The sequence below is a fragment of the Cucurbita maxima genome, unplaced genomic scaffold (assembly GCF_002738345.1).
Source record: "Cucurbita maxima cultivar Rimu unplaced genomic scaffold, Cmax_1.0 Cma_Scf00010, whole genome shotgun sequence".
In the NCBI taxonomy this organism is placed as follows: Eukaryota; Viridiplantae; Streptophyta; class Magnoliopsida; order Cucurbitales; family Cucurbitaceae; genus Cucurbita; species Cucurbita maxima.
Window position 1 is genome coordinate 4,126,379 of NW_019272026.1, and position 27,631 is coordinate 4,154,009.

General features: G+C 37.1%; 3 protein-coding genes and 1 long non-coding RNA gene across 5 annotated transcripts; 1 reads left to right on the plus strand and 3 right to left on the minus strand.

The window, feature by feature from the left end:
• Positions 1–96: 96 nt before the first annotated feature.
• On the minus strand, positions 97–2,713 carry LOC111485368 (VAMP-like protein YKT61). Its single transcript, XM_023132223.1, has 6 exons — positions 2,332–2,713; positions 1,440–1,537; positions 890–994; positions 699–764; positions 513–599; positions 97–336 (listed from the first exon to the last, which is right to left on the minus strand). The coding sequence occupies exons 1-6, from the start codon at positions 2,522–2,524 to the stop codon at positions 286–288; spliced, it is 600 nt and encodes a 199-aa protein (XP_022987991.1). The 5' UTR covers positions 2,525–2,713; the 3' UTR covers positions 97–285.
• A 649-nt stretch (positions 2,714–3,362) lies between these two features.
• LOC111485362 (FIP1[V]-like protein) lies at positions 3,363–14,115 on the minus strand. Of its 2 annotated transcripts, XM_023132217.1 has the most exons (10): positions 13,061–14,115; positions 11,342–11,595; positions 10,765–10,891; positions 10,454–10,522; positions 10,194–10,331; positions 7,304–7,405; positions 6,844–7,190; positions 4,585–6,244; positions 3,890–4,440; positions 3,363–3,818 (listed from the first exon to the last, which is right to left on the minus strand). In XM_023132217.1, the coding sequence occupies exons 1-10, from the start codon at positions 13,985–13,987 to the stop codon at positions 3,806–3,808; spliced, it is 4,188 nt and encodes a 1,395-aa protein (XP_022987985.1). In that variant the 5' UTR covers positions 13,988–14,115; the 3' UTR covers positions 3,363–3,805. The 2 variants fall into 2 exon arrangements, with proteins under 2 accessions (XP_022987985.1, XP_022987984.1); XM_023132216.1 differs by having other exon boundaries at positions 3,363–4,440.
• Positions 14,116–18,386: 4,271 nt separating this feature from the next.
• Positions 18,387–21,308, plus strand: LOC111485782 (transcription factor bHLH82-like). Its single transcript, XM_023132815.1, has 6 exons — positions 18,387–19,054; positions 19,139–19,294; positions 19,416–19,481; positions 19,939–20,004; positions 20,136–20,204; positions 20,452–21,308. Exons 1-6 carry the CDS (start codon positions 18,542–18,544, stop codon positions 20,839–20,841), a joined length of 1,260 nt encoding a protein of 419 aa, XP_022988583.1. The 5' UTR covers positions 18,387–18,541; the 3' UTR covers positions 20,842–21,308.
• A 4,012-nt stretch (positions 21,309–25,320) lies between these two features.
• On the minus strand, positions 25,321–26,026 carry LOC111485802. The gene is made up of 2 exons (XR_002718719.1): positions 25,891–26,026; positions 25,321–25,801 (listed from the first exon to the last, which is right to left on the minus strand). It is a non-coding gene; the product is annotated as an uncharacterized LOC111485802 (long non-coding RNA).
• Between the last annotated feature and the right edge of the window lie 1,605 nt (positions 26,027–27,631).

Here is a 27,631-nt window from a genome sequence, read left to right on the forward strand (position 1 = left end):
CTCGATCGACATTTATCAGCATTGATTAACATCAAGAGGGATCAATAATGAACATTCCATTGAAAATGGAAACAAGCATATGTGAACCAACACCAATGAAGAAAATGAGACATCAATATGCTATACGAGTAGGATCTACGCCCAACATTTTGTTCCCCCATCTTTTAAACAACAAACGAGGATAAAATTCACAAGATTCAGTGAAACAAACAAATTGTAAAGGATATAATCATATTACAATCATCAATTATCTGGTTCAACTTTCTATGTGATGCCATCAAAAGCTTACAGTATGGTACAACACTGGTTGGTCTTTTTAGCTTGTTTGTAGAACATCTGTTCAATCACAATTGGGCTACAGTTAGGTAGGTTCTAAAGGAAATGGAAAAACGTCAGATGCTTCATGAATGTAGTTGTAACATTAGTTGAGAAGAATTCAAGAAAGTAACACCATCTCATGGACCAGAAATCTAACACATACTATTTTCTACTAGTTATGTACAATCGCATACCTGGGATGCTGCACTGAGATCAGAACTCTTCTCGACCAAACTGTCCAACTTTTCACCACGTTCAAGTACGCTGTCAATCGTCTTATGCTGTATTGGAAGATAGAAACATATCAGCATGTAAATTAATCAATCAGAAAACAGCAATGTAGCATACAACCCTGGAAGATATATATTAAAAGAACTTACAAGAATAATTTTGGTTTCGTCCAACTCCCGCTGTATTTTCAACAATTTATCAGCCTCTGCAGGGTCCTGGACAGTACATAATCGAAAATGTTATAATCACTGGTTGAGGTGGGGGAATGAAGCTGTAAATACGTTTCAAATTCGGTCATGCAATTATGTCTTAATTAAATGTAGAAAGGAGGGCAATAAACCTGGAATTTGGTTAAAGCTTCAGTCAAATAGGGCCATGGTTGAAAGTTATCTGCTTGTGCAGTTCTCCATGTTTCACCAAAATTTTTTTGGTACTCGTCCATAACCTGGTAGAAACCAACGTGCATCAACAATAGTTACAATCATACAGAGACAAATACAAAAACTACTTTGATAATATACATACATACATACATACATATATATATACACTAAAAAAAGGATAAAATTATAGATATGTATATGGCTTAGGACTAAGATTAGCTCAAGTCAATGACCTTCGGTTTATCCACATATCATAATAATTTGGCACTATAATCATTAAAAATTTATAATAAGAGAATAAAACTAATCTTCATACTGCAATATGATGCTGACATTACTTGAGCCTGATGCAGTATTGTTCCAGTGAAGTTATTTAATCAGAAATCACTAATCCGTCTATTAGTTTGTCTTTTTCTTAAGAAAAATAACTCGTCAATGCAAAATCCAACAAAGAAAGAGTTCTCTACAGCAATACATTTGTTAGACGTGAATAAGAGTGATTTTCACCTGGTTAAGCAGAGAGAATGCACTTCGAACCGGGTAGTGGTCATCCATAAATCCCAAAGCACAAAGACCATTTCTATTGTAACTATGCACCTTATACTCTACAAAATTTCAAACGATTCGTAGAAAATTCAATAACATAGAACACAAATAATAGCTGAAGCTGGACAGGTATTAAGTGGTAAACCAGCATTGCAGAACATCTTTAACAGTGACTTAAAGGTAGAAAAGAACATGAAAGAAAGACAATTTGTCCTATTGAACAAAATAAGAAAAAACAAACCATAAAACAAGTGTAAGAAATCAAAATCTTCTACGGAAACCTTACACTACAATTCAGATTTGAAATTGTTACAAATTCCTCTCCTATAAATGACCAGACTCAATAGATCCCCTATACAGATTCAGATTGAGTGAACCATATGCAATTAACTGCATAAAGACACTAACAGGGCAAACATGATTTCACAAGAACATTCAGCTGACTGTCGGCGCCCGCTTAAACCAAAAGTGGAAAGGGGATCATCATGGGGCATTTCTTGGTTTTATCGTCTCTTCGGGTATCATTTTGCCTCTTGTCACTTGAATTTCCACCACATCCTGTTCGTTTTCGCCTAAACTACAATCATACGTTCCCTCCAACTATTGGACTTTCTATCTTCCTATGATCTGATCAGCATACAAAATTCTGATTATGAGATTGATAAAAAAAAAAAGAAAAAAACAAGGAAAACCCCAAAATCAAAAGCAAAACTCCAATTACAGCAATTAAGCAAGAAAAAGAAAAAAATGCACAATCAGAAAGAAGAATCCCAACACAACAATGCAAGCATAAAGGCAGAAACATGACCGTAACAGAGAACTAACAAATAGAATAAAGAAAAAAAGAATAGACCTTCGTGCTGAACAGATTGACGCTGGTCAGGAGGGGTACGCTTAGCGACGGTCCGACCAACGAAGCAGATGAACTCCCTAACGCTGGGCCTCTGAAAGTAACCGAAATGACTCACATCAGCGGCGTTGGCCAATATAATCGGATCAGATCCTTCTGGGTGGCATTTCAAGACCAGCAACGCAGTGATCTTCATCTTCTTCACAAAACTCAACTCCCCCTTTCCCCTTCCCCTTCCCCTTCCCCTTCTCTCTTTCTCTCTCTAAAGGGATGAGAAATCGAAAGCAAACAAAGAATCTGTAAACGAAATTCGTAATTTGAGAAACGGGATCTTATGATTCTTATGCGTGGGAATGTAACGCAACCGCAATGTGCCAATGCCAACGCGCGACAGCTCTCAGTATTAGCGACTTGGTTTGTAAATTGGGAGGTAAAATGGAGACGTAATCTGCTGCGGACCGGTTCATTTTAAGAATCATTAACTGGTGACGTGGCAGAAGATGAGTGCGCCGACATTGTTACCCCCACCACAGATTGAATTAAAGTAGAGTTTGAAATAAAAAAAGAAAATTTATAATTTCTCACGAAATTTCTACAATTCTTTCATTTGAATTTCAAAAAGCATATAACAAGAATAACCAACCTACCATTAATAGAAAAATTATACTAACGGGCATCTTTATACTAAATCAGTGTTCAGTAAGTATACTGAATCGAATCAGTGTAGCTATCTATCCTTCTGACACAACACAACAAGTATCAAAATTCCTAGATCTTGATTATGAGTATACTGAATCAGTGTAACTATCTATCCTTCTGACACAACACGACGAGTATCAAAATTCTGCGCTAGATTTTAACTTCTTGTCATAGAATCATTCTAAACGAGGATAAAATATCATACGTTTAGCCTCTTTGTCTTAACTTGAGCTATGCTTTCTGCATGGGAACGGAGCAAATGTCAGCACAAAAGTATAGCTAAGAGGCATTATTAAACTAAAATAACAAGAAAAAGAAAATGGAAGATAAAAAGGGGAGGAAAAATGGGATCTATCTCATTCATTTATGTCAAAAAGTGGATGAACTTTGAGAATGATACATTTTTCTAAAAATGCATCTCAACGTCATTGTAAAGTTAGTAGCAAACTGAATATAGCACATTTCTAAGACTAGGATGGTCCTAAAACAAGCATGACATGTTCCTCAGTCGAACGCTCTGCGACGAATTCAAAGGTAACAATCATACAGTATGTCTAAACGCATTCTAAGCCGCTTTCGGTAATCGATTCAATGTTACTGTCTTTTGCTAGTAGTATATACACAAAGCCTTTAAAAAAGATGCTCCTGAAGATGATGATGATATGGTTACAAAATAATGTATATCGACTAAAAGAGAGATGAGGTCTTCATTGGTACCACGAATGGGACTCCGAGGCGATCTGAGCCGGGCGGTGGGCAAAACGGACAAGCCTCTTTGTCATGGAGCTTCCCTTGAAAGAAAGAAACGCCACAGATTACAACCAAATATATTCTTTGTTTCAATCTTTAACTACTAATCCACCTTCGTTTCCGAGCAGGTCGTTCTGGTTTGATCTCTGAATCTGCAGGAGCGTCGCTTTTGGAAGAAGGCAGTGCTTCGTTCTCGATCTTTTTTATCACCAAAGCCTCTTTATCACTTGGCATTGGAAGCTTGAAACGCTCGCTTCTCTTCTTCAACTTTTCGACCGTGTTCATATGTTTATCCTCCAATACTTTTGTATCAGAAACGCCAGTCTTCAACTCCGGATCGCCGCTGTCTTTCTTTTCTGCTAAATTGTGATTGTCAGCGGCCTCAACTGCTGCCGCCTTCATGGAGTCATCTGGGTTTTTGCTGGCTTCTGAAGATCCACCACCATTGTTATTCTCAGTTTCTTTAGACAGTAATGAGGATGACGACTTACTGTTGATATTGAAATCTTTCTCTTTGTGACTTGTCCAACGTTCTAACTTAGATCGCCCGCGCTTAGAATCTTGCTGCTCGTCTTCTGAGGAAGCATCATCAGTATGTTTTCTGGATCCATGATGGTGAACTGAATGCTCCCGATCGCCACGATCATCAGAGCCTTTCAAGACCTAGAGTGAATCAATTTCAAATAAGGAGAGAGATAGAGCCAAGACTTTAGGCATCCCATTATGTCACAAATGAAAAACCAGTTTCAATTTCTAAAGAGATAGTATTTCCATTTCTATAAAACAAATCAATAAAAGAAAACATACCATCTGACTCCTGTAATTGTTTTGGTTCTCTTGGCTTTTCTTCGAAGGACCTAAAGTGCTGTGATCGCTGCCATCGACGTCTCTGTTCTTCATCTTGCTGTCTTTGTGTCTCTTATCGTGTATTCTCGGATTATCAAAAGCATTACCAGTATGTCTTTCAGTACTAGACTTTTCCAGCCTAGATCTTCTGTCCTCGGTACTGGGTGGATTTCGACGTGAATAAGCATCCTCGCGTCCTCGACGAGAACTTTCATCCTCTATTCTATCCCTCCTCTTATTTTGTTCACCGTGACGCACGACATCTTTTCCTTGGTTCTCCTTTTCAGAAACTTTGTTTTCATCCTTCACCCTAACGTGGCTCCCCCAAGATTTCTCTTCTGCGCCATGCCCACTCCTGACAGAGCTCCTTCCTTCGTCTCTATCCCGCTTTGATGGATTTTCCTCACGAGATTGTTTCGGTCTATGCCAATCCTCCTTATCCCTCGGCCTATCACTCCTTTCTCTTTGCAACCACTCCTCTTTGTGCCCTACAGAGTGGTGATCACCAATGTTATCTCTAACTCTCAGCAGCTCATCTCTCTTTTGTGGTTCAAAGACTTCATCTCGTTCCCGTTTACGGTGGCTTTTACTATCTCTCTTACCGTGCAAGATTTCATCCTTGTCTACATGATCCCGCCTCAGATATTCTGAATCTTTCCTTTTCTTGTTATAATAGCTATCCAAATTTTCGTATCTACTCTTCAAACTGTCATCTCTTTCCCTATGTCTTGAGCTAGCACCTTTATCATAATGAACCCTATAATTTCCGTTATCTAACTTCTTAGTTAGATGGCGGTCGTCTTTATCACTTCTCTCAATTTCACGAATTTTGCCCCGGTGCCTAGATCCCGTGTCATCATCATACTCTCTCTTTCTTGTATCTTCAGTTCTTGTTTTTCTGTAATAAGGATCGTCATCTCTTCTTTGCCAAGCAGCTTCAGCATTACTCCTCTCCTTTCGCCTATCAAAACCATCAGTTTTCAAAGGATGTTGATGAGCTAAGCTAGGATCCCAGTCTCTGCATGCATAAGCATCCTTCCTCCCCTTGACATCCATTTGGTTCCTTTCATCCTGTTTGTCATCACCATCTTTTCTTCGAAAATTCTGTTCATTTTCATCAATGTACTTCTTGACGCTCCCCATGCTTGATGAGCGTCTATTTTGAAATACATCCTCCTCGACCCCATCCTGCCATTTATGATAATCCCTGCTGCTCCCTGATCTTGTTTTTCTATTTTCACTACTTGCAGCCTTTGAGTCGTTGTCGTCGTCGTCTTTGAGCACCAGTGGTTCAACTATAGGACCCAATTTCTCATCATTCTCCATTACTTCGCCATCTCTATCACTTTTATTAGAATTGCTGGTTGTAATGAAATTCACATTCTCCCGATCTATTTCCGTATTCCTGTCAGCCTCAATGAGCTCATCATGTTCAGCATCCTTGTCCTCAGCACTAGACTCCTGGGTAGCCTCAACCATTGCAGGAGATGACTCATGTGGACTACGCTTACCATTCATACTTCCAACAGATCCTTCCTCTCGACTGTCAGAAGATTTCCCATCTCGTAAGTTCGGTATTGGAGAACAAGGGGACTTATTATATGTTCTACCCTGTGGCCGCCTGTACTCACAAAAGGAGAGAAATAAGAAATTCCTTCAGCTTCGCCAATGCTGAGCTAAGAAATACCCAGAAAGGGGAAGGAATCAAGGTTTTCAATCATTTTGAGTAAGAGAGAGAGAGAGAGAGAGAGAGAGAGAGAGAGAGAGAGAGAGAGAGAGAGACTTAAACAAAAGCATGGGAAATTTGGATCAGTTTTGCTTTGAGCTTTACTTCAATAGAACCTGGACTACTTTTCCTAGAGCATACAAAAATAATAGTAAATCCCACATAACTGTTTATTATGTGAACAATGAGCTTGAATAGAACTTATTTAACAATCTGTAATGCAATATGGCATATATATAGCCACCTAAAAGTACTCCAACAAACTTGGAAAATCATATAATCCAAGCTCAAGTGTGCCTAACTCAAAACTCAAAATGTCATACGCATCCCGAGTTGTAAAATATGATAAAAAGACAGACCACGTTATGCAGTGTGTATGACATTTAATCGCTATCTATCCGGAGCAATTAAATAAAAAATGGTTCAAACTGAATACTGCTATTCTAAACTAGGTAGACATCCTGAATGATTGATGTTAAACAAAGGGTTCTTACCTTTCGTCATTAATACCCAAATTCTGAGCAGGGTAAGCAGGGGTATGGCCTCTAGACGCAGCATAGTGTCCTGGTCCTTCTGAAGGGAAAGGCAAACTCACATCTTCACGTATGTTGTCAGAAGCAGAATTCATTGAAGCTTTTCTTCTTCCAGCCTTTTCCCGCAGTTCACTATTAAGAGTTTCTGAAAAATTGTCAGGATATTCAGTATCGCTATCAATTTGTGCATTGTCGTCCTCAGCTTCATGAACTTCTTTGAAATCCTTTCTTGACAGATCATCATTCTGTTGGTTCGGGGTGCAATTTCCTGTGGAGGAATTATCATCCAAAGAGTCCTGCAAGACAATCTATAGAACCAAATGGCTGAAGTTAACTTTTAATTGGGATTATATGACTAATATTAGTTTGCACATGTAAGACGATAGGTCATTTTGCTTGATAACAGGATTTGATCAAATACCTCAATTATAGCATCAGAGTCACGAATCCTGGGAGGTCTAGTATCAATTGAGGGTAGACGTTCACCATAACCACCTTCGACCTGTATTGCTCTGCCGGTAGGCTAGGAAGGAAAAGTTTAACCATTGAACTTCAATGTCAGAACAATGTAGAGTCTAAGCTACCCCACCCACAGCTAAAGATCCAAGAAAGCAATGAATAAAAATCAGAAAAAAGTATTGACTTAAAAAAAATAAAAGAAGTCAATCATATGGACAGAGGAAGGATTACAAGTTCACAATTGTGCACTCGAGGTGCGCGTTTCTCCCAACAAACGAAGCTACTTGCTACCTTTCTCTCCTTTCCAGACGACCGTACATACTAGCACTAATACAAAAGAGCCATGTGTCTCTCACACAACCCCCCAAGAGACTTTTTCCTGTATGTCTAAATCAGATCAGGGGCTGTCGTCCCTCAGTAATACTCTCATCCCAAAAATTCACCCCCTTAAGTAAGGAGGAAGCTGCCTCCTCAGCAATTCCAGAGCCTCCAAGAAGCCTCTTCAAACAACTATGGAACTGAGAGGGCAGTATAAGGGTGCTTTAAAGTGAGAAGTGCATTATTACGTAAGATGATCAATCAATGATAAAATTGTGTTCCTCCTCTCCCTCCTATAGGCATGGCATGAATGAAAATCATCGCAACATCATCCTAAGGTCAAAAGAGGCTACTGCGGTACTCTTCTGGGAGTGTAGGGGAGAGTCCTTTAGAACTAAGAGACTTACATTTCAATAAGCTAGCTTCTACGGTGGAGGGACTATAGGCACTAATGCCATCCAATACCACAGTTGCAATACTTTGACATAAAAGAATCCTCAGCTACTTGTATTCTTGTGCTCATCATTCAACACTAAGATTCATGTCAACGTGACTTCTAGCGGAAACCTAGAAATGCATCAGCAACTTTAAGTTATAGACTGGGCATGTATTGAATTTGAACTAGGAGCTATTCTAAATGGTATTTGAAACCCAGATATATGGTCTCTATTGTAGCACAGCTAGAACAATTGCAATCAACTCCTTCTGAGATTAGATTTTTCTTGCGTCATAGCTAAAAAAAAAGTAGTAGGCCGTCAATATTTCTTGGTGTTACTACTGGCCAAGTCAACATAGCTTGGATTGTGATCGTCAACACATATGTTCCAAGCACTCCAATTTTCTTTCACCAAAATAACATTATTATAGCTTACATTCACCCACCGTGTTGTTCAAGGGTTGCCAACACCATCCAATTATTGCAAGCGCCCCACCCCCCCTCACGTCATAAACTCCATAGTCAACAGTTTCCAATCGATCTGAATGTCACTGGAGGTGTCTAACCACAACATGTCATATCATAACTAGTCTAAGTCTAATGGAAAATAAAATTCACTTTTCTTATTTGAAAGCAAAACCCCAACTCCTCAATAGTTCCCTTCCCTGAACAACCCCATCCAAACCTAGTAAGACAATAAACACATTGATACCACTACGAGGATCGTGTGGTCCCTTGTAAGATTTCACGTTTCTTTTTGGATCTCAATGGAGAAGGGTTTTTGTGATTATTTACTAGGCCTTATTTTACTTAATTGGAGTCTATCTTTTTTTACAAGTCTCCATCTTTTTTCACTCGAACGAGAGGGGAAAAAATGTATTAGTCAAAAAGGAGAACACACCCTAAGGGACAAGGAAGCAAGGAGTATTAGCAAAATAGGATAGGGGCCTGTTTGGCAAGTACTATTTTCTCCATTTTGCTCAATGGAAGGCCAAGGGAAATATTTATGCAAGAAGAGGGATTAGGCAAGGGACCCCATCTCTTCTTTCTTGTTTACTATTGTTGGTGACTCTTAGAGCTGTTCTATTCGTTACTCCACTGAAGGAAAAAAAAAAAGATATCTCCAAGGCCTTCGGATGGGCAGCAAGCTGTTGATGATTACCCACCTCCAATTCGTTAATGATGCACTCATTTTTTGTCCAAACAACGAGAGCCTCCTTCAGAATTGGTGGACTTTTTTGGGTATTTTCTTCGGAGGAGCTGGTTTATCTCTAAATACTTCTAAAAAAAATCCATCATAGGCGTTAATATTAGTAAGAATTAGGTTGTGGTTGCTCTGGGTTGCAAAGATGAGGATTTCCTCATTACTTACTTAGGGTCCCTCTTGTGGGAAATTTCCATGTTGTTGATTGTTGGGGGCCCACGGTTGATAAATTTAGAGCAAAGCTAGATAAATGGAAGAACTTTTCCATGTCTAAAGGAGGGAGGCCAACAATTGCTTTGTCCACCTTGAACAGCCTTCCCATTTATAGTTCCTTTATCTTCAAGGCTCCAATGAAGGTGATTAATGAGATTGACAGGGTGGTGAGAAATATCTTCTGGAATGGTGGTGCTTACCAACTGGGGAGCCATTGCAGTATGGTGATCTTGGGTTAGGCTCCATTCGTCAAACAAATAGTGCTCTCCTCCTCAAATGGATTTGGTGCTTTTGGAAAGAAGAAAATGCTTTATGGACAAAGGTGGTTAGAAGTGTTTATGGTTGTGAACCATTATGGGGGATGTCTCTTCCTCCCACAGGGGCAGCCACAGGGAGGCCTTAGGTTGGAATTGCCCAAAACAGAGTCCTCTTCTTCAAGTTCATCAATTCAAGGCTATTCATTATCCACCCCCCACCCCCCCAACCCCAAACGACAACCATATATATTAACATTGACAGAAGGCTCTATGTCACTCACCCACAAAAATGTACTCACTCCTCATTCCCCATCTCTGATAATAACCTAGAACTCGAGCACACAAAGACATCTTCCTAGTATATGTTAAATGGATTGAGGGCTTCCCTCTGCATATCACTAGAATGATAGAACATAGTAAATACCAGAGGTGGCCGCACACGAGCTGCTCCTTTTCCTGCGTCATTTTGTAAACCATCAGACTTCCCAAGAGTGTGTTCACTGGGAATATCACGAAAACCTGCAGCAGCTGCTAGTTCTGGAGGCAAATCAGGATCATAGCCCTGAAAAGGAAACCAAAAAAAAATGTTGAGATTGAAGAACGTTGAAAAGAAACATGAACTTAAGTGAGATTAAAATGTGGCTTAAAGAACTCACTCCTTCTATGAAAGAACAATCAACATACCTGTTCTGTCCGTCCACTCTCATATACACGAATTTTGCTTTGCATGGTAGCCTCCAGGCGTAGTTGTTCCTGTATGTAAAGTAAAGTTTCTTTTTATGTTATTATGGGAAGCCAACTCTTATTAAGAAGAATGAGAGAATACAAAAAGGCCTTATAAGAAGGCCAAACCAAAAGTGGGAGTAGAAGAACTTGGAAAAAACACCCCAACTTTCAGTAGAGGATAAATAACAGTCAAGCACCCCAGGAGAATTAAAACACTGCCAGTAATACGAAGTCTATAAAGGCAAGTTAAAACAAAAGTAAGCGTTTACCAGATGTTTGCAGTATTCTTTCCAGCTATCCTCATTCAGACCAAAGTTGAAAAAGTCAGATATGTCCACTCCAGTAGATTTCCATGGTTTCTCCTCAAAACTATCAATGTCAACTTCAAAAATTGTCCTGAATGAAGTTCGGATCAAAACGTACTATAATTAGCAAAGTGGAAAATTGAAACATTAGTTAGGCAATTCAAACAAAACAAACAAACTAAGAAACAGAAGGTTCCCCCAAATATCAAAATTTTCAGGTCATTTAGGCATGACTTGGAAATTTTTTTAATGTATAAATTTTTAGGTCGTTAAGGTCAACCTTATGAAGCAGAAAAATAAGTGCAATTAACATTCCCTCAGAAGATAAATGTGATTTTTGTTGTATGAACAGAATGGAAAAAATGTCTAAATTGTATTGTTCACTCCAGACACAAAACATGTGAAGTTCATTTCACATTCCCACGCACATCAACGGCAATTAAAATTTTTTAGAAATCGAAACATGCAATTGACGACAATGTAAAGGCAGCACATCATGTTTCAACATAGAACCCCTTCAGCAGGCCAAAGCAAGTATTACTTGTGTGAAGGCAGAGTGAACTCTAGGCCACCACTACCACGCCCTCCCATATTATTGCCCCATCCAGGCATTCCAAAACCTGAATGAAAACCTTTCTGCACTGAAGCTGGATCTTTTGCTCCTGCTGGTCGCCAATCACCTCTACCACGACCACCAACAGGACCCATGTTGACAAGTGGACGAGCTTGACTTGGAGTTACTCCAGGGACAGAAGCAGTAGTACCAGGAAAAGGTGCTGCACCAGGTCTCACATACTACACATACCACCAAGAATATGGGCTTTATTATCAGAAACAAGCAGCAAGAAGAAAGTATGCAAGAAATTTTAACCAACTGCAGTTGAAATCTAAAAAAATATGCTTATAACTACTCGGTATAAGTGAATCCAAGAATTTACAGTATAATGATCCAAGCAAATGACTAAAATAACAAAAACGGCCAACAGGCTTTTATGAATGGCTTGATGCAACAATGATCATGACTACAAAAACAACAACAAAAACAAACACACATTAACTAATTAACTCTGAGGATAGTGTTCACTGTTCAGGACAACTAAACTTGTTCCAAATACCTAAAACATTAACTAGGATATGAGTAGTTCACGGAGTGACATGAGCGCATTGGTGATTTTCATTACGAATGGTTACCGATCTTCACTTGTGAAGAAAGTAAGACAATTAGAACTAAGAACTATGATATCCTTAGATATTATTCATGTCATGGATAGTTTCAAACACTGCTGTACACAGAAAATTGTAGTGATGGCAGGCACATGAGGAATTCAGTTTTATAGGAAAGGGTAAACCAGTTGAATAGACAAAGTATCGTCAACTAGTTCTTTTATGACTTATTAAAGTGCTTGAAATCATAATCCTGGAACTGAAAAGTATCTCCAGCCTTTCAAGTTGTAGTCCACATCAGAGTTGCTACAGGTAACAGTAAGCAGAATGATGAATTTCACCAACTACTCCGCCGTAACATATTAGTGATCCAAAATGTAAGAAGGAAGTGACACGAAATCTATCCCCGCCCTGAAAAAACAAGAGATTGCAAAATCTTTTTCCAATTGGTTTGAATCAAGAATAAAATTTCAAACGTGTTTAGATGAATCACTATCTAGAAGCTGGGAACAAATCCAAATTGTCCATATTGCTGACATTCTTAAGCTTTCCTTCAGAAAACCTGCAGTTTCTCTTGAGATGAACCTGAAGCTCCATAGAGTTTCCGCAGCAAAATTTGCCCAAATAATCATACCTCTGCCTCCAAAACTGTACCCACACACTGACTGAATAAAAAACTTGTGTGTCTATGGGCAGGGCAAACCACTGAAAGTTGAAGGTTTTAAAGAAAGAACACCAAATCTTCCTAGAGAACTCGTAGTCGATTACACGATCCTAATCTTCGTCATAATGATTATTACACATCAAACACCAGTTGGGCCACGACATAACATCAGGATTCCACTTTTGGATGAAATCAAGAATATCAAGTTTGCCAGGTTAATCAATGGTTATTTGTTACATTCTATTGATATCATGAATATCATATGGATTCAGTAATTTTCACTGTCAAACCAAAAATTCTTATGTCAATATTATTCATGTCATATAATAAAAAACAAAAACTTACATTCCCATCATCATCGACAAGAGGGGAATTTATAAAACCCCATATACACTTATATCACACTTTCGAAAAAACAGATAATACACTGACCTTATATTGAGAATGAAAAGGACGATAACCATAATTGCTATATCCGAGCTTTGGAGCCAAAACCATCCCAGCACTAGATTTTGCAGCCTCGCCCGCCTCTTTTCTCTCGCCATCCGCAGCCGGCACTACGTCTTCACCCCACTCTTGCTCTTCCATAACCTGATTCTGATCATTATCCCCCAAGATAACCAGCGGGGGATCGTCTTCATCGTCACCTACCAATCCACCTCTCTCCACTGCCATAGGCTCACGATCACTGTCATTTAACAAAATTTGCAAATCATCCTCACTGTCACTATCCCAGGCATCACCGCCATCGCCCCGGTCTCGTACAGCATCATTCGTTCTAAAACCTTCCGCGTTCTCCAAATTCCCGCCTAACCCATGAATCGATATACCACCGCCGGGAGACAAGCCAGGAATAATCGGCTCCACACCCACGTCATCCTCAACCTCGGCATTCCCCTCTTCAATATCGAATTTCACATCCTTATCCATCAAATTGACATCTTCCACAGGGGCACCAATAATTCCAGATTCAACACCTAAATTACGATCCTCCAAAGCCCTATTCGATAATTCACCATCAAATGAAGCAAAATCCTCGCCACCCATGGCACGAGAACCGTCGTCGTCGTTTCTGGCGGCCAAATTGAGAACGAACCCAGAAGAACCAGCAGGTATGGACTCCCGAGGCGGCTGGAGAAGTGGGGTTTCCTTGGGAGGCTGCAGTGGAACAACGGGGTTTGAGTAAGAAGGTCCATTGGGGGGAGTATCATCGGCGTGGTGGCGATTGAGATTGATCGAGCGTTGAAGAGGCGGAGGGGCGGGAGAGGATAGTTGAGCCTGGGGAGCAGATGAGAAAGAAGAAGCGAAAGGTCTGAGAACGTCGGTGTAGAGATCTCCAAACTCATCGTCATCCTCCATGGTTGAGAAGGAATTTTGGGGATTAAAGGAAGGAAGAAGAGATTGAAGGGGAAGGGTGGCGATGGGTTGGAGCTGGAGGCGAGCGTCAAGGAGTGTGGCAATGTAGGCTTTTGCTTCTCACAAACACTTCCCCTATACTCATTTTTCTTCTCTCTCTCTCCCATTCCCCTCTTAGCATTAGGTTTTTTCTCAACAAACCTAAAAAAAAAAACTAAATTAATAAAAATATCCCAAAATTTATAATTTGTTTCAAAATTTTCCATAATATCCTTCAAATTTATACTCTTACCTATAGTGATTTGAGAGTTCCGTGTGGAAGAACTCTCGGTCAACGAATCAAAAGTGCGTCGGAGATACAGGCAGATGACTTCTAATAGCTCTTAATGAAGAAGTCGTTTGGCACCTCGATGTCGACTTGTCACATCCAAGGTTGAAGAAGGTCCAAAGAGTTCGGTTGTTCATCAATTCAAGTGGTACATGAGTTGGATTTAGAATGTTGTGAGACAGTTCGATTCCTATTTATTGTTGGTGTTAAATGGAGAACTACGAGGAGCCAACCCTAATACGAGAGGACTAGGTTACATTGACTTATGGGCCAATTTTAGATGATATTTTGTTTCAAAAATATCCAATTTTATTATATATCCACCCTTTAAAAAAAAATTAGAAATATATTTAAAAAGAATTTATACGTTCTTTATTATGTGCGCCAACATTCTTATCAATTCCTTTTTAAATACTACATAACTTGTGCGGTTGCCTATTTTGTTTGGGCTTGAGCCATCATGGGTATTTATTTACTTTTGGGCTGGGCTCCCTTTCAACTTTCATTCATGGGCCAGACTCAGGCCCAGGCCCAGGCACAGGCCCCTTTTCATGGGCATCTTCCTTTCTAGACCCAATATGCAGGATTCCTTGTAGTCTTCATGATTTCCCTCCTTTCTTTTAAAAATACCTTTTTTTTGTAATAAAATAATGATCATTACATATCAATAAAAATAAATAAATAAGAGAAAACAAACTGCCAAGATATATATATATATATATATATATATATATATATAATAGATATTAAATTCCAAGAAAACGATCCCATTTTATTAACCGTGAAAAAATATAATAATGTCTAGGCATTTAAACCACGTTAATATTTAATTTTATTATTTAAATATTTTTCCTACAAATAATAAATATATATACCGTTTTACTATAACAAATAATAATTTAAATTAGAACATAATTAATACCATCTATTATTTTTTTTTTCAAATAAATAGTTATTGGGAAGCTTCCTAGAAAACACATTAAATTTAGTTTAATAATCCTAATTTATTATTATTATTATTATTATTAATCATATGGTTTAAAAAATACATAAAATAAATTCTCCAATCATATTCATGCATGATGCTACTAAAAGAAGCTAACAACAAAACATTGGGATTTATACTAATTAAAGCAACCTAGAGTTGACTCTTTCAAATTTTATGCAGAATATTCAATTACTCTCAAATTTGCAATTTGGTCCCTATTTGGATTATTTCTTTTTTTGAGGGGCTCTCACTTTACTTATTTATGCTCACATCTTTGACAGCTGTTCCGTTGACTTTTTTTCAAACAATTTGATTGTCAAAGATTTAAGTGAAATATATATATATATATATATAATTAGTTTTCAAATGAGGTTAATTATACAAATCTTCCACCATATATTATATGGTTGTATGGAATATTTTGAGGAAAGCCTTGTAATATTGGAATTGGTTATATATTTGGATAAGATAGAATATATTGCTTCTTAATATATCCATCCATTCATGTTTACTTTAATGTGTTACACTTTACTTTATAAATCCAAATTCGAGAGTCGTGTATTTTAGAACTTCTAACTAATATTTGTACCTAATTTACTCATTGGAATTTAATAAATAGTAGTAGTTTTTTCATTAATATATGTGGTTTTTTTATAGGGGTGTATACGAGTTGAATCGAAAAAATCTTTTGGATTAGCTGAAATTTCGAGTTTGTTAGGTTGATGACCTAAACAACTCGAATATAGTTTATAAACCAACTCTTTGTTTTTGAGTTTGATTATGTTAGGTTGTTGGGTTATTTAAAAGTAGAGACTCGACAAAAAATGTCAACTGTAAATCGAACAAACTATTGGTTTTACAAAAATTCAACCAAATTAAAACCGAAAAAAATATAACCCAACCTAATCTTTATGGTTTGGGTTTGATAGTTGAATTTGTAAGGTTATTGGGTTATATAAATATCCCTAATTTTTATAAGAGTGTTGACACCTTTCCCTAGGCGACGTCTAATGGAGAAACCCATAAAGAAAATCCAAAAAACTTTGAGGGAAGGTCGGAAGGAAAAGCACAAAGATGATAATATCTAGATGAGCACCGATTTCGCTGTGTAACTCTGAAAGACGCGTTTGAACAAGCTCAAAAAATACAATATTTGCTAGCGGTGCGTCTAGGCCGTTACCTTTAAGTTGAGTCATATTTCATTTTCATTATTTTACATTAAATTTATAAAAGGGAGATTTTAGATGTAAAGAGAATACATTGGACCCAATGAATGGATGATAAGTGGAAAAATAAACCGATTTTTCAAAAATCAATTTCAAATCCCAAAATATTTTTGTTTTCCACCCCATATTATGAGAATATTATGTTTGTAACCCATATTAGTTACAGACCAACACGTTACTTCAAATCATGAATTTGGTTCCAAGTGACTCAATTTCTTAAACAACATGACAACGACAACATTAAATCCCACAAAATTATTTATTTTTAAATATTGTAATAAAATAAATAATAACAAATAAAATCAATTTTAATATGACTCATAAAAAATATTTAATACTTTTTAAAATTTAAAGTTAAATTTTATAAATAAAATAAATAATTTTCTCATCCTCTCTTTGAAATTCTAGAGAAAAATAAAAATAAATATAATTTTTAAACTAAAATAAATTAAGTATTTACAAAATTAAAATTATTCTCTTTGGAATGCAATTTTTTTTTTTTTTAAATGGGACTGCCAATTGGAAGCTACCTTCGTGATCCCAAATCTTCCGGAATATTTCTTAATCTAATATTTTATTTTCTTTATATAATAATATCCTAAATATATGAACATTAAATATTTATTTGTTTCTTTAAAAATTAATTAATTTAATTATAATTAAAAAACATTATTTTTTTTTCAACTAACCCATCGAATATTTAGCCAAAATTAAGGGAAAAAAATAGAATTGTCGTCGTGGTGACTGAATTACAGCCTTGGATCATGGGGGCGTTAATTTGAATTTCCAATGTCTACTCGCAGGTAAGAAGTGTACTCGCTTTTTTTGACTTCCACGTGGCTGAATATTTTTTCTTGCAAATTTAAGTGGGAAATAAATAAATGAAAACTAAAACGAAAACAATCATTGTGTTGGTACAGTTGTAATTATGACTAATCTCCTCAAATAACATTGTTAATCATAAGCAATAACGATCCTCCACGTGGCATTTTGCGGTTTTTAAGGGTGACGTGGTTTATCCGGTCTACTTGGAGGAAAAACCGGAATATTTTTAAACGGCTGGTGGGACTCGACCGCTTGTCATCGCTGCAGGTAAATACCACGCGAGTATTGGCGCGTGGGCTTATTATTATTTTTTTCCATTGAATTCTGAAATAGCAAGAGAATTTTTATAGATTTTATTGTTAAAAAAAGGCCGTCTCACCTAACTAACAAACACGTCTGTATTTAATTTTTTTTTAAATTATTTTTGTTTTAAACCTAAAAATTAGTTATTATTATTATTTTTTTTTTAAATAAAGAAACCATACACGCACATATATAACATTTATTGTTATCGCATCGAGCAAGAAGAGTACCTCCTCACAAAGAGGGTCACCGTGACTTGACCCGAGAGTAGTGAGCTTGGTGTAGAAAACATTCAATCCATCGTTTCGAACTTCCAATTCTTTTAAATTGCTATCGTGGTTTGATAACACCAAAGGAAAGAACTGTCGAACTATGTTCATATGTTTGACTCGTAATTTGCACCAAAATAATTACATTTGAGATTATGAGTTAGTTATATCAATAAAACTTTTGTGTCTTGCTCTGATATTATTTATAATACCTCAAGTCTGCCGCTAATTGATATAGTATGTTTTGACCTATTACGTATAGCCATGGTGTCTGTGTGTATATATTAATGCATTTTTCAAAAAAAAAAAAACAATCTCATGAATAAATAATATATATATATATATATATATATATATATAATTATTTATTTATTTGAAAAAAAAAATAGAAATTAGAGTGAAAAACCAAAGGTGGTGTGACAGAGGGAAGCTCCACCTTTTGCTATTTAATAACGAAACACACAAAAAACAAACTCTCAACCAAATACACAGAGAAACAAAGAAGAAGAAGAAGATAAAAAGCATTTTTCAAAACAAATCCAATATTCCATTCTCTCCGCCGCCTGCTTCCTCTCTCTCCGCCCATCTCCACCCTCCAAACCCTCACCGCCGGCGACTATGCAGCCCTGTAGCAGAGAAATGCAAACCTTCAACTCTCTGTTAAACCACTCCCAAATCTCTCTCCAGGACCTCCACGCCGACGCTCCCCACCATTTGAATCCCCCACCACCGCAGATCCCGGCGTCTCAGCTCCACCATTTTGATCCCGCCGCTGCCGCCTCCCACGACGACTTCCTCGAGCAAATGCTCAACACAATCCCCTCCTGTTCCTGGCCCGACCTCAACCCTTCAAACCCTAAATCCCCTTGGGACCTTAACCCCATCAATAAGCCCTCCAGAGATATCTCCGACGACCACCACCAGAACCACATCGCTGCTACATCTCCGGCTGCCAAGGCCGCCGTCATGCTCCAGCAACAACTTCTCTTGAACAGAGGAATCTCCGTCTCCGCTGGAAATGGCGTCGCCGACCATGGTCTCCCACCTATGCCTCTCTCCCTCGGAAATGCCGACTTGGACCGCTCCCAAAACGACGTCGTCGAGGGATCCTGCTTCCGCACACCGAACTCGGTTTGTTCCGTCATGGATCTGTCAATTCCTCGCCGGTGGATTTCAATTTTTTTATTCTGATTTTTGGGGTTTTTGTTTTCTCAGGGAGGTTCTATTCAATCGCATAGCTTCGGAGCTCCAGGGAACGGGTTGAGTCAAACTCCGGCCGGTGGTTCCGTCGGTGTTTCTCCATCTCAGCCGAAGCAGAAGGTCAGAGCTCGCAGAGGCCAAGCCACAGACCCACACAGTATTGCCGAAAGGGTAACTAAAATTTTCCGTTCGATTTTCTTCCGTTTTCTGGGGAACCAAACAGAAACAAAATTAGGGTTTCGATTAAGATTGCTGGGAATTTGATAATGTAAATTTTGTCTGGTTCGTATAGCTTCGAAGAGAGAGAATTGCAGAGAGAATGAAAGCACTGCAAGAACTCGTTCCCAACGCAAACAAGGTCAGTTTCGTCCTTTCATCTTCCTTTAATTTATTTAATTCATTTATTAAAAAAAAAAATGGAGTCCGCCATAGCAGAGCTCGAGCTCTCTGTACAAGGCTGTAACCGCCGGTCAGTTTTGCACCTGCTCCGTAATTTAACCAACCTGTCAGGGTATTATAGTCATTAAACTTCCGGTGAAAAACTAATCTCACGGAATTTCAGGAACACGTGTCGTAAGTATAACATGGCAGTTACTTGAAAGAATGACGAGCATGTAAATATTAGCAACGCCTGTTTATTTAAATATTAATTGTGTACTTGGAAATAACCAGACATGGAAATTGGAATATTAGTGGTAATAAATGGGAATATTAATAAATAAGGAAGAGGAAAAGGGGATTAAGAGCTAATTAATTGGATAATTAAATTAAATTAAATTAATTATAATGAATCTGAAAAGGGTTTGGAATTTCAGACAGATAAGGCTTCAATGCTGGATGAGATCATCGACTACGTTAAATTCCTCCAGCTCCAAGTCAAGGTATGGCCCTAATTCTATATCTTAATTTATTTAATTATTTATTTATTCTAATTATTAAATATTAATTATATAAAAAAAAAGATTCCCTGAATGGGATATTATTTTAATTTTTAGTATTTTATTTGGTGTAGGTTCTGAGCATGAGCAGGTTGGGAGGTGCAGCTGCTGTGGCTCCTCTCGTTGCTGACGTGTCATCTGAGGTTAGTTTTGTAAATTAAAAAATATTATTGAAGATTAATGGGTTTTTTAATTAAAAAGGAGGAAATTTGGGGATTAAGTTAAGTTGATGAGGCGGCTCAGAATTCCTTTAGCAGAAGACGACAAAAGGAAAAGGGCACGCGTGCGAAGCCTTTTTAGCAAGCTTTTGGTTTGGTTGTCGTTTTTGTTTAAATGAGAATAATAATAATATTAATAATTTGGTAATTAGTGAAAACGCTGTCGTTTCAGGGGGGCGGTGAGTGTATGCAAGGGAGTGGGGCTCAAGGTGGTCGGAATTCGAACAATGGCGGGGGTGGTGGAAACCAAACGGCGTCGTCGAATGATAGCATGACGGTGACGGAGCAGCAGGTGGCGAAGCTGATGGAGAAGGATATGGGATCGGCGATGCAGTATCTGCAGGGGAAAGGGTTGTGTCTTATGCCGATCTCTCTGGCGACGGCGATTTCGACATCCACGTGTCACACTAGGAATCCGATGATGAACGGCGGTGGTCAGCATCCGGTGATGGGGACGAACGGAGACGGGCCGACGTCGCCAAGCATGTCAGTGCTGACGGTGCAGTCGACGAGCATGGGGAACGGCTCCGTTAAGGATGCCGCCTCCGTATCGAAGCCGTGACGAGGACGGCGCGTGGAGGATTGACTTTTGAGAAAAAGAAGAAAAAGAAGTCAATGAGTGTAGAAGTCTACGAAAATAAGGCAGTCTTTTAATACGGCGCCGTATTGTCGTGGACTTTGTTTGGCCTGTAAACCCTAAACCCTAACCTAAAGAAAGCCCTATAAAAAAAAAAAAAAAAAAAAAAAAAAAAAAAAAAAAAAAAAAAAAAAAAAAAAAAAAAAAAAAAAAAAAAGCGAAGGCAAAAGCACCTCCCTCTGACATCAAAAGCTTCTCCTTTGCACCACATCCCAAGCAACCTTTTTCTTTTTTTTTTTCTTCTTTTTTTTTTCTTTTTGTTTTTTTGGTTTATGGGGTTAATTAAAAGCAATCTTATGGTAATTGCTTAATTTGCTTAGCTTAACCAACCAAATTGTGTTCTTCTTCTCATTATTCTACAACTTGACTCAATGGGTTTGTGTTCTAATTCAGTAATGAGTAATTAATTAGAGATAATTATTTACAAATCATGTCTTCCTTTTTGTTCTTCTTCTAAAAGGGATCCTTTTGTAAAAAAAAAGATCTAAATCTAAAGAAGCTAAATATTCACGGGTTGGTTAGGCAATAGAATTTGAAAGTGGTAGGTAATCTTTCACCAAGTGTTTATGTTCCTTACGCTTCTGACTTTCCTTTTCTAAAAGATAAAGGTATTCACCCTTCAAATATATATATAGCAACACATAAAATAACATATACATTATAAGTCAATGAAATGTTGATGAAATTAATCTTATAATGGATGAAATGATGTCCCTACTCCCTACAAAAGCAAATGGTAAGAAAATTTTGTCTTTACTCCTAACTTTCTCTACCTATAAATTTACTCGAAGAAAACAAAGTCAGCTATTTTCATTAGATGAGAATAGCAGCTACTTATGATCCTAACGTAAAAACCAAGATTGAAAATTAATAACTCATTATTACAAGCATACACTAAGCTTAATCGAATTCAAATATACTATAATTTCATTCCTTTAATTCCAACATGAATCATGGAGTATATGAGATGGATGAAAAAGGGGATTATTCTAAAGCATAAGAGAAAGGCAAACTTTAGGGTTAGAAAAGCATTAAATTAGCAGAAAAAATATGGGGAATTGAAATGGAGTAGTTTGCTGTCGGACTCTTTCTAGAAGAAATAAATGAGAATATCCAATGTTTATCTCAAACAAAGCATGAAGTGAAGAAAGGGCCAATAAGACATTAGGGTTGGATGAATTGACAAATAATATCTTCAATTTTGACTTTGATTTCTCCTTTGTTTTTATTTTATTTTATTTTATTTTTAATGTTTGGTCGTATTTATTGAACACCCTTGAAAAGGAGTGGGAAGCGACTAATGGGCCCACGACGACCGACATGTAGTCCACTACTCTTAAAGTCAAATACGGAAGAAATTTTATTCAATGGTGGGGTTAATTTCAGACTCATTTTCATCGTTTCATTCATTATTTCTACTATTTTTTTTAAGTATTATTTCCACATGATTGATGAAAAGAAGTCTTCATAGATGCGTGTCCATGGAAAAATCGAAATTTGATGGATTCAAAGTTAGTTTAAAAGTTAATGTTTATTCCTATGATCTGATATATTTGAGATTTTAGAGACCTATTAAACACTTTTTAAAGGGCAGATATCAAATAAACACAATTCTAAATGTTTGAGGACCCAACTTGTAGTTTAACCTAATATGTAACCACTCAAGTCCACCGCTAGCAAATATTGTCTTATTTGGACTTTACTTTTCGGGTTTCTCCTCAGTTTTTAAAACGTGTATGCTAGAGAGAGGTTTTCACGCCGTTATAAAAAAATGTTTTGTTTTCCTATCAACAGACGTGAGATCTTATATCATACATGTTTTAATCAGTCGAGAGCTCTGGGTGGTATTGTCATAGGTGAGACCTTTGGGTTGGAATTACTGGCTAGGAAATTCGAGTTCGATGGTCGAGTTGGAATGAGAACCCTCGTTGAGTTGAAAGAGGAAAATGGAAAAGATAATTTTCTTTTAGTAGGTCAGATGGAACTAACTTTTTTCCCATCATATTCTAGAATTTTATAATCCTCTGCCATCTATGATAGTCTGCAATGGAGTTTCATGCTAATCAAAAGACGAATTTCAGAAATGGAGAAAGTTTCTCTCTGATATTGTCAATAACCCAACATATACAGAGATACAATGAGATATAGATATATATTATATAGACATAACGGAAGAGAGATTAACATAAAACGGGGCATTCTAATTTCTAATAACCATAGGAAAGTCTGTAGGTACACCAAAATTCTTTGTGACATGAACTCCATCAAGAATCCAAGTGTTGTGTATAGTCTAAACAAAAGAATCTTCCAAACTTGAACCATTCTCAATGACTCTCTAAGGAACTCTTTCCAAATTGCCCAAAGGATCACTTCAGAGAACAGCTGGCCGGGACGAAAAGAGTCTATTTCTTTACAATATTTCGGAAAGCTCGAACCAAAGAATCTTTGCCTTGCCCCTAAAATTTGTCCCCAACAAAACTTCCAGCAACCTGTCTGGGAAGGCAGATTGAAAGACTAAATTCTTTCAAAATGAAAGACCAGCCCATAGCCACAAAAGGTCAATGAAGCAGTAGATTATGAAGCAGAAAAATGAAAGATCAATCCTTGTATATCTATATTGAGAATGTCCATCGATATTATGGATATATTTGTTAGTCAACTTGATGGATCTGTTCGAGATTCATAGGTTAAAAATCTGATCAGGACATTGAATGTAAATAATCCTAGAATTTCTCAAAGGCGTCGAGTTTTCAACTAGCCTATTAAATGATATCAATCATATTATGGCATCTAAAGTACATCTCATCACTTCCTTGAACTCCTTTCCAAAGGAAAAATTCTAATCCTAAATGCATTTTATCATGAAATATTATCCTAATTTTTCCACAAGGATAAAAGAGTGAAACTCCTTAATCAAACGGCGTTACTTAACAAGGGCTCTTACCACATCCGAAAAACCTATTTCAATCAGCAGTCTTACTCCCAACACTGCCAATCAGTACACTAAGGAGCATTCTGGGGAACACTGCATTGATAATAAGCAATATCTTACGCAATGGAGTATTTTGAAAATTGTAGCAAGATAACATTCTGCCCTCATCAAATCAAAATTCAGATGCTGTATTTCTCACAAGGTTACTGAAGAACAAATATAGACTTTCAGTACTTACGACCCCCTTTTTTGGTATGACAATCAGTTTATAGAATGAAATTTTCAGGGAAAAAATTGCTTGGCCTTGGCCATAGGAGGCAAGCAATTATGAAATGATTTTGGATTTCTTCACCAGTTTCACACAAACACAGCAGTGAGAGTGAGAGGAATAGAATAATTTATGTTTCTTTTATAAACATTTGATTTTTTTTTTTAGTTTCAGAAAATTTATTTTTGTTTTCCGAATATGGTTAAATTTTTAAATGTTTCTTTTAAGAAAAGTGAAAATCTTAGTAAAGAAATGGTGAGGAAACAAGCATGGATTCCTCTTTGATCGAGGATTGGAGAACTTTTCGAATGGTCTTAAGGAGCGATTTATGGCCAAAAAGGCTTCTAGAGTCAGCATGTCAAATGTGAATCATCTAAAAGCAAAACCAGCTAATGTGTCCATGAGGATGGATGATCCATGCTCAGGATTCCAAGTCTATGAGATATCACTTAATTGAGTTGAATATATTTTCCAAAAGGCTAAAACCAACTTCCTTCTAAATTGACCTTATGCATATTCCTCATGCACTTCACATTTCTCCATATTCAAATTGTTATTGAAAGGTCATTTCTATACAGGCAACTGAAGCAATTCTCAAATGATGAGCCAAGCAAGAACATTCGTTATGAGCTAACCTTCCCATACTATAGAAGCTATACAGTCAAGAATTCAATATGGAAGACAAACGAAGCAATGTTTCTACAAACTATTGAAGCATCCAAATAGTGTGAATCAACTACCAAGACCGTGACCGACATATAAGGAGCAGTGAGAGTAAGCAAACTTTAATTAGATAACAGACCCACAAGTTTTTAGTGCCTTGTAAGTTTAGTTGGTACATCATGGTCGTGCTCGTTGTGTAACAACACCAAGCTCACTGCTAACAGATATTCTCCTCTATGGGCTTTCTCTTTTGAGCTTCCCCTCAAAGTTTTTAAAACGCATCTTCTAGAAAAAGATTTTTCACACTCTTATAAAGAAGGTTTCTGTAATAGCCCAAGCCCACCGTTAGCAGATTCTGCCCTCTTTAGGCTTTCCTTCAAGGTTTTTAAAACACGTCTTTTAGGGAGAGGTTTCTACATCCTTATAAAAAAAGTGTTTCACGCTCTTCTCCAACCAATGTAGGATCTCACATATTAGAAGTTAGAACTACGGTACCTTAAAATTATATGCATATAAAAGGGAAGGAATAGGCCTTTGTAAGTTGGAAAGAAGATTGATATCATTACTAAAACTATTGCCACAATCATCCATATGCAGAATAAAAAAAGAAGCACAAAATAACGATAGTGATGAGACTCTGACCGCTCAAATTTGTTCCACCGGGGGATGATGTTTAGTTTAATCAGTAAGCTTAAAAGTATTAGGTTGCGGGAGCATCAAGGGACCTCTGCTTGAATCTTTGTCATCTAGGAGTCTTTGAACCCTACTGTTCTGACAAAACTTCATATCAAAATGCTTCACCTACCAAATCAAAACCTACTAGACCATAAATTCTAAGAACCAGCGCCTTATTGAAATCTCAAGTGATCAGACAATGACATTTACCCAAGAAACCTGCAAAGCTTGACAAATTCGGCCCTCAAAACTTTACACTCGGCAGGGTAAATTAGACCAACAGAAGCTATTTCAGTGGATTTTTTGTCCGATTCCTTCTCCACACAAGCATAAAAAGTATCGCGAGCCTTGTTCAGACGCATCAAATTGCGATATTAACACTCGAACATTATTATCAAACAGAAACCTTATAGAATAAGTGATTGAAAGAGAGAACCTTGTAGCAAGCTTGTCTAGATTCCGCTAGAACGTCGCTATGAACTTCATCTGAGCCCTCCGTTGTTTGGGTTCCTTCGCAATTGGCGGGGTTTTTCGTCGTTCCAACCAATTTCAATCAGTAGCTTCGGGCCTCAGATTTGGGCCCAACCAAATTGGAGTCCATGAATATTATTATTTAAATCCTTCAGGAAAAATAATATAAAAACAATTACGGGAAAAATATACCGCATTTAAATATTTCCTAAAATTTTCATGCATATATTAAATATTTTTATATTTATAGTTCTAGCAATTAAGAGATTAAATATGTTAGGAATCACGACTCTTTATGATGGTATGATATTGTCCAGTATAAGTATAAGCTCTCATGGTTTTGCTTTGAGCTTCCTAAAATATCTCATACCAATGGAAATGTATAGTTATAACCCATGATCATTACTTAAGTTAGCCAATATTGATCTTTCTTATTCAGGGCTTTAGGTGAGCTTGCGTAATCGTAATAAGTAAGCACAACTCAGTTCTCGAAAACGCGATTCGATTGATGGGATTGAGATTGATATTCCAATCCATGTGATCTGGTACATAGCCCGCTTTTTCAAGATTTTGGGATGGTTGTCCTAGAATCTCAACAGAATCCGATAGATTGATCTTTTGAGTCCACTTCAAGACGGGATAACTAGTCAACCAATCTTGCTACTAAACTTGACCGTCGAAGAAATGAATGAAAGAATCAGAACCATATATTCCTTTATATGGGACTTATCTCCCGACCATTCTCAATAAAATATATATATTAAAAAAAGTTAGATTTATAAGACATAACGGTAGTAAAATTATAAAAAAAAAAGAAATTTATTAGACAAGTAATTAAAAATTGAAAGTTGGATTAATGTTTTTTTTTTTTTTTTCAAATTAAGTTTAAATAGAAAAGTACGAGGGAATTTTGTAATTAATCACTGATTAGAAAAAGAGTAACTTATTTAGGAATGACTAATGATGGTGACTTGGTGGCAAAGAAAGCTAAGTTGGGGAGACATAGGATTAGACATGGTCTTGTCTTTTCGAATTTAAATGTCATTGTGTCCCATAGTCAAAATTATTATTCTCAATGGATCATGGTTAATTCAGAATCAACGTACCTACCTCAAATAATTTGGTTCCATCGTTCAATCCCACGTGAAATTAAAAAAAAAAAAAAAAACTTTGATGAATTAGGCTCATATTTTTATAAATGAGAAAATTTTGAGGATAAAATTACGACAAAATAATGCACGTTCATTTTCTATGACTCAATCACAAGAACATAAAAGTTAAATGGGCACATTGACTTTCAGAAGCCAAATCGGTCTTACAAATGGTATCATAACGGCACATCTTCGAGTAGGATGTGGTTCGAGGACACAGTTGGTGTTACCACATATACCAATATTATTTTTGTTAGCTTGAGCGTAATTTGCTCGAAATAATTATATGTTAGGTCGAGGAAAAAAAAGGTTAGAAAGCCAATATTCAGTAATAAAATTAATTTACCAAATAAAAAAAAGAATTTAATAATACATGAAGTTTAAAAACTAAGTGGTTTATTTGAGCAAAATTAAGAAACAAATAAATGAAATTTATCCACTAAAAAGTGGGATAAAAGCGGGAAAGCAATAAGTTTAGAGCATGAAGTGAATTGGCGGGCCCTGAGTGGTCCACGTGGACCACATACACGTTAATCACAGCCAAACCCAGGCTGA